Genomic DNA, 11768 nt, shown 5'->3' on the forward strand with positions numbered 1-11768 from the left:
ATGTAGGCAAATTTTAGGAGCCAGGCAATCTTTCACTTGGAATATATAACTTCTTATGGGGGAGATATGATTTCCTTTACTAGCATTTACAAGCATTTACTTTAAGGTAGGAAGAGATTTTCTGTATGGACTAATATCTGCCATATATTAGCCTGGATTAGGCCCTAATTTTTTGAATAAATATGAACCAAGATCACATCTCAAGTTTCAACCCTAACAAAATTAACGACATTGCAAAATACAACTTTGGAAATTCATTAAAAAAATGATACTTGTAGAAGAGAAAGACTAGTCAAAACCAAATGGATGGCTGAATATAGAAAAGATACTGCCAATACATGGGGCTTATATGGTTAAATTTGACTGCCCAGACACACATGCACGCTTGTTAAGAGTGAAAATGGCTGTGAAGAATGTAGAAACTCAGTTACATAGGGGTGCCGCTAACGGAGACTTACCAATCAAAATATTCAGGGGACGAATTCAGAATTCCAAGTATTTCAGCAAAGTTCTACAATTACTCGTATCAATATCTCATGCAAAAGCCTCTTGCTGGCAAAATTTGTTTAGTGAAGAAAACAATCCCACCATTCATTTTCTTCTAATTTTAACCTTTAGGGTCCAGTTAAGCTTCCCCACAGGCAAGGGAATTGCCCTAGGCAGTAGGAGTGGCACCTCATATTCTCCTATGGTTGTTAATGGAGATGGTAGGTGCAGGTTCTCTGGCTGGATGCTCACACAAAGCTGCCTCGCCACCTGAAATATTAAACAGAACATTAATTCTCACTTGTATTTTTGTTTCTATGCTCAAGAGGAAAAGGGGGAGAGGGAAAGCATACTACATGGTTTTTTTTTGGTTGCCTTTAAGCGTAATCATCTTACTATTACTGCTACTATTAGAAAACTGCCACACATACAATAATATTCAAAGAGAGGAGAGGGAGTATGGCCTTAATTGAGGGGGAGGGTGACGAACGACTAGAGACTCGAAACAAAAATCTGATCAATGAGAGATCGATCAGAACAAGAAACTAAACATGGAAAATGTCAGACAAGATATTAGTATCCTCGCAATTATCAAAAAGGGCTATGATAGTCAGTAGTTGATTCCTCAAAATTCACCCAGACATGAGGACTATACAGCTAATAGGCCCAAAGCTGGTTGATCATTTCTAAGAGAATATTTTTCATTATATGCAGTTCTTGCCCTCCAACAATGACCAACAAACTGCAAACATGACCAGATCCAATGGACTCTGCCTTTCCTGGAAAGGACATTCACAAGTCTATGCTTCAATTGAAAATCTTATGCTAACAGAACATAATCAAACCTCAAAATGGTGGCTTTATCCACAAATAACTGAACATTCAAAGCACAAGTAGTGCCAAGTCTTACATGTATCTAAGTATGAACAATGGAAAATTATACGTCATATTTCCACATCCAGTTTCTTTCCAATGAATTACCATGACGGCATGACCTAAATGTGTGGTCCTTTGGCAAGTGGAACCACAGAAACCAAACACCCAAGGCTCATCTGCTTGCATATTTGAGAGGAGAAAGCCAATTAACCTAGAAAGAAAAAACCAGCATACCTCTGCTAAGAGCTCATCTTTCGTCACAGGCGAACGCAAATCATTGTCAACCTTTATGAGCTTCCTCAGAGACTACAAAAAATTAGTCAATTTACCATATATCAAAATGAGACAATGCATTTAGCTATTGTAATGCTTTGAAAAACTGACTTCAAGAATCACAATTTAAATGGACAATGGATTACTACTACTTTAAACTACCATCACATGAACAACACAGGTCCTCACAAGCTACACCATTTTTATTCTTATGGTTTTCAAAGTTAGAAACTTCAAAGTTAGAAACTTAGCTCAAATATCTTTTTTTCTTGAATTGATTGATATGAATCAATATCTTAAAGGACTGATAAGATATGCAAGGAGGAATAAATTATGCATATATTGACATGATAAAGGGCGTGCCCAGTGCACGAGGCTCCTGCCACTGTGGGGTCTGGGGAGGGTCATAACGTACACAGCCTTACTGATGTAGGACAAAACATGAAGAAGAGGAGGCTAACACACTGTTCACATGAACAGTGTCACAGTCCATATTTTCCTTGTGTGGTGATATTTTTAAGAAGATTTTGTGGGCCCATCAAGTGGAAAAATATTCTATCCTAATGCTGCCATAGTTTAGTTTCTATTTTCAGTTTTAGAAAGTATATTAGGTAGTTTCTAATTTCAGTTTGTTACTACTTTTGTTTTGTTCTCTAAAATAGGAGTTTCTTTTTTGAAATAAGGCAGCTAGATATTTTTAGAAGTTTCTATTTTGGTTGTAAGCTACTTGGTAGCAAGTTACTTTCTATTTTCTATTTACTTGAGGGGCAAGGTATTGCTGCCTATATATGTAATGGCTCTTAGTAGCCTCCAGACAACTAATGAAGTTGATTTGATTGCTTGTGCGAAGTTTATCATCCTATTGTGAGAGGGCCTGGCTGAGAGAGCCGAAAACTTAGGCTGGTGAGAACTGAATCTCCTTATCCTCTTCTCTCTTCTTCTCCCATCTTCTTTTCATTGTCTTCTCACCTCAATCGAGCTATACTCCTGGTGTTACTTTGTGACATCAACTGTGTGCTACTGCTGCATCTGAGAAAGATCAGAAGACAATCCAATTAAGTGCTGGAGTTTCTGTTGCTGAACAGAGGCTAGAAATCCCATCTCCACACCTGCCGGCTGCAACCATTTCTTTTCCCTGCTGCTGAATCGAAGGACCTGAACCCAGCAGCCTTTACTCCATTGAGGGTGATACTTGGAGCACTGTTTCAGACCTCTAAGGAGGCCACTCGATCCCTGCCTTGGACCCTGTTGCTGGTTAGATCGATCTGCATAACATACCTTTTAATTTGAGGCTAACCTTCTGTTTTCAACTCCAATTCAGAACTCCACCATTAACCATCAGAATTGACCCAAACTTGCAGCAGGCATTCACCCCAACACGGCGAACATTAGATCTACATTGGAGCCCAAAATACAGTACTGTTTGTGAGATATTCCATAATCTTCTATTTTGGAGTTCTTTTCATATCTCAACATCCAACCATCAGAATTGGATGAATATTGGAGCATAGACCCTGTTCAACATCATCTCCTCTGGACCTAAGTTTGACACTGTTCTACAGGCTAGTTTGATGTCTACCTCCTAAGTTACTAATTCTGGTTTTATTGCTATTTTGATGTTCTGCTGCAACTTGTCATCAATCCTACTGTAGAGTGGTTCTTAGTTGAACCCCTTCCACATTACTTACCCCTGCTTTCGCAGATATTGGCATTATATAAAGGTTTATTTCAATGCATTGAAATCAATTTTTTTTTTGGTTGTTGGGGGGGGGGGGGAGGGGGAATGGTGGGGGCGTATAACCGCGTAATGCAACCTCCAAGTGTATATAGTTCTGCATCAACTGCTACATTAAATAGGCAAATGGGAAAAAAAAAATTTCTAACCTGAGTGAGTGAACTGCTAGCCCTTCAAGATAGAAAGAATAAAATAGAAAGGGGTGGTCACAGAGCCGGTGGAAACTGACCTTTTCATTATTGATGCTTGGCAAAACACAATCTACAGATTTTAATGCTTCCATTTTTAATAGTTACTAAATAACAAGGTTTCAATGATCACTTTTTTCTCATATGGGTAACCACAAAACTCTACTCTTGCAACAGTCCATCTCTAAATGTAATTACACAAAAGCACATACCATCTCCACAAGTGTAAACAAGCTTTTTCCTTTCTTTTTTTTTTTTTTGGGAGGGGGGGGGGGGGGGTTGGCTTCAAACTTTATTCATGATTTTCATAGTGAAAGAAGCAAATACCAAACAGTTATTAAACCATGTTGTCCAGGATAATGCCTAGTAATGAAAAGTTACTTCCAAGTTCCAACCAGCGAAGCTCTTCTTTGAAATCAACCCCACTGCCATTGCTTTTGTTCCAAAAGTTTCTAATCACGAGGTACGAAATCAATTTTTAAATTTTATCTCAACGATCATGACAAACAGGTTAAAGACTGTAACAAGTGAACTCATTACTGAGACTGCAGCTGACTTTTCCCGAACAGTATAAGATGGTATTCTTGTTGGCTCATGAGCTTTGCAAAGGTTTTAAGGGCTGCAACCAACTTTTTGCTTGCAATACTGTTCTGTCAAAAGCATATGAAATAATTCCATGGTCTGCCTAGTTCGCATTAGTAGTATGCTACAGAAACAATAGAGAAGACAGAAAAAGGAAGGAGAACAAGAGATTCCGCAGAAATATGGTCATGTGACTATATTTAGGTTGGGCTGGATTAGGACTCTATAAGTCTAACCATGTTTTGAGTCTATTTTCTTTGTTATTTCACTTTCCTAGTCAGTTTAAGTTACCTAATAGGTTAAGGATTGGGTTAGGCCTTTCCTTTTTAGAATAGAAGTCCATTTATGAGTCTTTATATAAGGTTGCAATGGGCATGGTTCAAATTTTCGCGATATATCACTGAAATTTCGGTAATTTCGCGATATATCACCAAAATTTCAGTAATTTCGACACTACCAAGACGAGATGGGCTTCCGAAATGAAAAAAGTTCAAATTTCGTAGAAATTTCGGTATGTTTCGTAGAAATACTGTGTATTGAGTAGTATATTTCAGTAAATTTCGTAGAAATACTGTGTATTGAGTATTGAACTATTGACTATTATGGAGTTTATGAGTTATGACTTATGAACTTATGCACTTATGAATTTATGAGTTTAAACTTTAAAGTTGTATTGAACTATTGGCTATTATGGAGTTTATGAGTTATGACTTATGAACTTATGCACTTATGAATTTATGAGTTTAAACTTTAAAGTTTAAACTAAAGGCTACATTTGACTTTATTTTTGTTCCATTACTTTGTTTAAATTTCTTATTATGTCTTTTAGTACTTAAACAATGTGTATTTAACTATTTATACATCAAGGTCCGACCATATACTATCAATCAAGGGTGCAAACCCAAAACACCACTTTGAGTTCATTTTTTTGCAATATGAAGACTTAACTGTGTTTATTTAACTTAAATAAGGGTGTACATGAAGTATCAGACCTTAATATGGTAAAAAAACCATTGAGATGGAGTGCCGAAATATGGCAGTAAAAAATACCATTTTTTGGCAAAATTTTGGTATATTTTGGAAATCTCAACCAGCCATTTTAAACCTTGGTAATGGGGGCAAACATTGAACACAAATTTTGATATTAAAGAAAAGCTTTGCTGCTAATATCCTCCATTGAAGATTTTTGCCTAGTGTTTGATAAAGGCTGGTGGGATCGGTGTTTGACCTGATTGACACCTTGCAGTGTGAAGCCCGGGTGGTTTGTTGGTGGGATTGGTGTTTGATCCAATCGACACTCTGCAGTGTGGAGCCCGGGTGGTTCCTTTCAAGTTCAAGATCTGATATTTATTCAAGTTCAAGTTCAAAGATTCAATTTTTATTCAAGTTTCATCCTCAAACAAGTTGCTGCCAAGAGTAATCTGCTAATACAGTAAGTCTGAGACATCCCCATCCCCATCCTTCTTCTTCTAAACCTCTACAATCCCAACCCTAGTTTTCCCATACCCTAAATTCCCTACAGACCTAACCAGCCATAAGAACTTCATCAAATTTCAACCACAACACCCCCTGCCCATAAGGAGAACTCGATCTCCCTTGCTGCCCATCCCAACCATTGAAACCCTAATTTCCCCCATCTCAAATCAAAACCAAAACCCTAATTTCTGCCCAGCCCTAACCAACCATTAGAACAGTCTACAAATCCTCATACCCGCCTAAGAAAACCATTCAAGTTTGGTTAACTTCTGTCCAGCCAAACCCTAGAAATCCATCTTTTCCTCTTATCCAAGACCTGAAATCCTAATCCTAACTTGCTTCCATTCAAGTTTACACACTTCCGCCCATCAAATCATCTCAGAACCTTCACTGATAGACTCCCCTACACCTGCCTAGCATAACCAACACCTCAAACCCTAACCCTAATTTTGACAAAAAAATTTATTTTGCCCTAGTTGGACTACTAGTTCATATAAGATCCTGGTGTACTGGCTCCTAGTTGGTCTCCTACCAATCTAGGACTACATTACTACCAACAATAAGAACTCTATATGGACTGCGGGGTCTGGGGAGGCTCATAATGTATGCAGAATTACCCCCACTTCACGGAGAGACTGTTTCCTACCTTGAACCCATGACCACTAGGTCGCAATGGAGCAACCTTACCATTGCGCCAAGGCCTGCCCTCTACAAGAAAGGTTATTTTCTATCTATCAAGGAAAAAAAATTAAAACAAAAAGGTTACTGAATGTGAAGTATTGTGATTTACAAACATCAAGATGATAATCATTTTGTACCACCAAAAAAAAAAAAAAAGCATGTACTGCAGTATAAAAAACTGAAGTGATGAATTGTCCAAATACCACTGTAAATTGTTCAAAATTGTTCGCAGCGTCCTTTGGACTAAACTAATCAGAACTTAATACCAAGATGAACTACAAACCAGGCGAGCATTATCCAGACGCTTGGCTGCCATTTGATATTCTTTCATTTTGTCCTCTTTGTTTTGTGGAACTACAGTAACTGTCTCCACTTCCTCAGGCTGGTAAATCTGAAAATATTGAGGCCAAAAAAAAGTTACCACAGTGAGGGTTATTAAACTGAAACAATGACAGGGGCATTCCTTTTTGGAAGTAAATCAGGAAAAGAAACTGGAATTTTGTAGGCTGAGAAGCAAATCTACCATTGAAGATAATAAACCAAACATATGGTTTGTTAACAGTAAAAAAAGCAGTGTGGACAAAACAAGAAGAGACTTCAAATGAAAGAAAAAGATGAAACAAAATGATAGGAAAGTACAAGCATCTGGTAAACAGAAGGTGCCAAAAGTGTCTCTCATATAAAGAATATATAAACACTGGTTCAAGGTTTAACAAAATCCCAGAGAGTATCAATCACGCAAAACAATGTATGCAATTATGAATTCATAAAGGGTAAGGAATCCACCATGTAACCTGAAAACTTCATGATGGAAAGAAAATAGCAATTTCCCCATCCAATGCTCCCTTGTCTGGTGCCAACCCTCAAAAGTATCTTCTATTTCATGGAGGACCTTCATATGGAGAATTCAGCAAGGCAGATGAGTATTTCTTCGTGAACTGGATTTCTGATCTTTGTAGGGTTTACTAAGGGTCGGAGGTCCTATTCATATGGATGAAAATGAGATATAATGATAGTTTTGATAGGTTGTTGTTGGTTCGTGGAATAAATGAAAGAAGAGAGGAAAGCCTTCTGGAATGAATTGGAGGATGCATATAATGATGTAGAATTATGGTTCCCAAAATTAGATAAGCCAGCAATAAGTATACCTAAGCACACAGTTGGTTAAGGTTGAGTAGAAGACAAAATAGATGCTACTTATGTTCAGAAAAGGGTAAAAGTAAATAGAATTAAGGTTTAGGATAAATTTTGGATTAGGGTTCTACAAGGTAAAAAGTGCTCATGCAAGTAATCCAGGAAGATGGAAACTAGAGTTTTGTGAAGGTAAAAGATGGGTTATTGCAAGAATGGGTTTTGCAATAGGTAGAGAAATAGAAAGTAGGGGAAAGTCAACCTCCACGAATAGGTGAACCAGGGATTTAGTGGAGCTTATTATGGTTTAGTTCTGAAGGTTATGGATGAGGAATTGAGATGATTTGATGAATAAAATAAGGGATAAAGAAGACCAGACATCTCTAGGGTATAGTTATGGAACGCAGAACACTAGTAAAAGCACAAATTAGAGAGAGTAGGAGGAGATGAAAAATAGGAAAAGGGATATTAGATGAGCTACAACCCACCAAGGATTTAGTACCAGCACCAACTAACAGAAAAAGACACCAATCACAAGAATAGCAAAGTAGAGCAACAACTCAACTTCAATTCAGGAGAGACAATAACAATCCAACTAACAAGCCCGACCAGCCCCCTTATATTCACATAGGTTACAATCTGAAAGCAAAACTGCTAGACCAACTAATTCCCAAACACATTCTGAACCAATCTTTACAAAACAGATTCTAGATTCCATAGTTGTCAAGGCGACCCAAGGCATTGGAGGTGTGTCCACCTAGGCGTGCAGTATTTGACTATATGTAATACAACAATGACAAATTTATATAATTATGCTTATATGCAATATAGAAGAAGCCATGTCAATGCAATATGGTATGATTATGCAAGTGATGACCTAATATGAGAAAATCAACATATAATAGACAAAGTATAGGATATAATATAAGAATATTCATTGAAAAACAAAGCGAAAAACATAAACCAACGCAAAATCACGAAATGTCAACAAGGTGTGCTGTTGCCTTGAACCCAAGAAAGAGCTTGGCCGCCTAGGTGACGCCTTGACAACTATGCTTGATTCTCTAACGGACCAAAAGCCAAAAATCTAGGACCATTTTCTAATTCTTAAATTTTTTTCACTAATCCTGTGATTCATGGCTCTAACTTGCTAATTCTTAAACTAGACTTCCAAAAATAGGAATTAACTTCAAAAAAGTTGCGCCTAACAGGCTTTAAACTTATTTTGTTACAAAAATACCCATCCCCCAACAATCAGAAAATTACCAAAATACTCACTGACTTATTTTAATGAGATTTTTCAATTCCCCTTAAATCCCTTTCTGTAGAAAGTAGTCTTTTTAGGGATTTTCCCAATGATTTCCATTGGGCCAGTTCCCGCAGGCTTAATTACTCCCATTGACCATCAGTAGGTAATGCCTTGTAAGTATAGAGCAGTACTTTGAAATGATACTCTAGCACATTGCCATGCAGGTTTTACTTTCAAGGACATAGGAAACTTGAGTTCTTCGTGGGAAAGATTCCAGCTATGTGGAGGGCTTTAGCTTTGATGAAATGCCCTTAAATTATCAAAGCTTTCTTTCATACTCCTGTTTATTCAGATCATTCTTCTAATGTCCATGCCTAAGTACTGGGAAAGGCTTTGGTTATTAAAACTTAAAAAAAGAAAAATGCATTCTAACTCCAGTTTCCTCTACTTTAATATGCTTGGCAACACTTTATCTAGGAGGGCATATGCCATTCCATTAGCAACTGATTTACTAGTAAGAGATCAATGAACAGAACCTTTCTCTGTTCTCTGATGAGATACGCATATTTCTCAATGTTGGGGACGGCAAGCAACTTGGGCATCAAGTGGTTGCGGAAATATCCAGGAGCAACCTTCACCGTTTCGCCAGCTTTACCAAGCTTCTCAATGCTCTGGATGTTCATCGTGAATATCAGATTCCTAACTTGAGATTTAAAAAAAAATAAAAAGAAAAGAAAGAAAAGGCATAAAAGAGCTTTTAAATCCAATTAACTCACAGTAGTAAGAATAACTTCCAACTTTCTGTATCTAATTCCCTGAGCATTGAATAACAATGGATGAATCATGGGATCAGATGTGCAGAAGCTCGTATTCCTGATGAGTTGACGCAGAACATTTCTACCACACTGGATATAAGTCATCTCTTGGCCTTCTTCAAATTGGTTCTTCACGCAATACAAAAAAAAAATAGAGTTTCATTAGTCAAATGCATCAAAATCAAATAAGAAGGTGTTTATATCAAGAAATTTGTCTTTCCCATGTCTGCCTCTAATCGATCATAAGCAAATGAGGAAAAAGAATGCTTAGAGAATTAAAGCCATGAAGAAGACAAGAGAAAGGGATACAGGAACACACAAAGAAGCTTACCTGAGTCGGCTACGGACGATTAACCACTTCAGTTCTTCTATTCTTCAATCTTGTTCTTCTTCTTCATTTTTCTACTTAGTCGATTCTCGCTGTTGTGATCTCTCCTTTCGGTATTTAAGAGGCGAAAAGTAAAGAGACGAAGAGAGCAGACACTGGGACGGCAGAAAAAAACCAAAAGAAACCCTTTGTTTCGACGTTGCATTTGTAATTTCTTAATTACCCCCAATTTATGATAGGATTCAACTAAATACACGGGTATATGAGTCATTTGATATTTTAGAATCTCAATAGAAAACGTACCATTAAAAGCCATTGTAAAGGATAACAGTGTAAATCCATTGTTAGTTTCGATCATCTCGTCCAATAAGTTGCAGAGGTTATTCACTCTTGACATGGGAAGATGGAGTTGCTACGAGAGGGCAAAATTCCTATCGACTTCGAGCTTCAGGTTCTCTCCCCCTCTCCCTATCCCTCTCTCTCTTGCTACACGTATTCTGATTCTTTGTGTGTTAATCTTTTTGTTTCATTTCCTGACTCTCTCTCTCTCTCTCTCTCTATAGCTCGATTCCGGCATTCGGGGACGCCATTCTCTCTGTCTCACAGATGTTTTCTGAAGGCAAATAAGGTTTTTATTTTGAAATTTATGGTTGTTCTTTTGTCCTATTAGGTACAAAATCGATAATTATGTTTACAATTCCTCGCTAACTATGAAAAGAAGCTGCTCAATGAGCATTGTTTTTTCTGAAGTTTGCACACTCGAGACCCTTAACAATTTTTTTTTGTATTCAGGAATTCGGAAGTTGAAACTCGGGAAGTCCAAAAGTCTGGAAGGTCGGTGACATCGCGTCCAAAGGCTTCCAACACACGAGCAGGAGATCCTCCTACCGTTTCTTCTCGTCTAACAGATTGTGGATGGTAAGTATTTCCTCCATTGCCTTTTGTAGTCCCTGACTCCCTTCAGATGTTGGTCGTAAAAATCTCTATATTTATCTATTTTTTCTTCTCTTGTAAATGTAAATCTGCATTTTGCAGATCTCCGCCTATGATTTGGTAGAGTATCTCAATATAGCTTAGGGTCTTTTTGGTATGATTTGTATTTGTATTTATTATCTATTTTTGAGAAATCATTTGTGACAATAAAATATGGTCCATAAACTATAATCGTTTGGTTACTATTCATACAATATATTATAGTATTAGAAATATATTTGGTATGCCTATGTGCATAATATGTTACGGGAAAAAGAACTTTGAAAGGCAGCGTGGCCCTTGCGCCCAGACACACAAGGGCGCAAAATTACCACCCGTCCTCCCATGAAAGGTGGAAATCCACCCTGTTGATGCTTCCGCAAGCACTCCCATTTGCCCCCGAACTAATACAGGGGTGTCACTACCTTTCAGGGAACCCTTTCACATATATTATATAACCCTAAAACTTTTATTAGAATTTATAAATATTTGAACAAAGGATTCTTGATCATCCTCATCCCCCAACCCTACTCCTACTTTTGTTGGGTCTTTTACAAATATATATCATGGGGTGCAAAGAGAAATAACTTTGTCAGTACCATGAGAACCTTGTGGCAAATTATATAGATGTGTGAGCAATCATACACCTTGCAATTGGAAAAGAAAAACCATCACTTTGTTTGTCTTGCAAAACTTGAAATGGGTTTAACATTTTTTTATTATCAATTTTGATAAGCTTATCTAATTTGATTTGCAAGTTGTGTACGGTAGCTTTCCCTTCCCATTGTAGATGTTGTGTGCCACCTACCACATTTGCAAAATTCACTACATCCTCATCGTCACTATCGCTATCGCTATCTTCCCATTCATCATCGAACGTTCCCCTCTTTGCTTTTCAAAAAGCCAATCTGATACACAAGCAATCATAATAAAAAATTGTGTCTTGAAATCATATGAAGGCATTATCTTCAAAATG

The 11768-nt window shown here is 37.4% G+C and overlaps 1 protein-coding gene across 1 annotated transcript; it reads right to left on the reverse strand.

Moving 5' to 3' along the window:
• Window positions 1-572: 572 nt before the first annotated feature.
• Window positions 573-9893, reverse strand: LOC122649479 (50S ribosomal protein L9). The gene is made up of 6 exons (XM_043842655.1): window positions 9824-9893; window positions 9454-9621; window positions 9214-9348; window positions 6581-6688; window positions 1597-1668; window positions 573-756 (listed from the first exon to the last, which is right to left on the reverse strand). The coding sequence occupies exons 2-6, from the start codon at window positions 9595-9597 to the stop codon at window positions 592-594; spliced, it is 624 nt and encodes a 207-aa protein (XP_043698590.1). The 5' UTR covers window positions 9598-9621; window positions 9824-9893; the 3' UTR covers window positions 573-591.
• Between the last annotated feature and the right edge of the window lie 1875 nt (window positions 9894-11768).

The sequence above is a fragment of the Telopea speciosissima genome, chromosome 2 (assembly GCF_018873765.1).
Source record: "Telopea speciosissima isolate NSW1024214 ecotype Mountain lineage chromosome 2, Tspe_v1, whole genome shotgun sequence".
In the NCBI taxonomy this organism is placed as follows: domain Eukaryota; kingdom Viridiplantae; phylum Streptophyta; class Magnoliopsida; order Proteales; family Proteaceae; genus Telopea; species Telopea speciosissima.

Excerpts from the sequence above, each read along its gene's own strand:
- LOC122649479 (XM_043842655.1), bottom strand. The coding sequence starts at position 9,597 with ATGACTTATATCCAGTGTGGTAGAAATGTTCTGCGTCAACTCATCAGG. Across the intron at positions 9,349-9,453 it reads TGGAAGTTATTCTTACTACT|AGCATTGAGAAGCTTGGTAA; the intron begins GTGAGTTAATTG and ends ATGAACATCCAG. Across the intron at positions 757-1,596 it reads AAGATGAGCTCTTAGCAGAG|GTGGCGAGGCAGCTTTGTGT; the intron begins GTATGCTGGTTT and ends TTAATATTTCAG.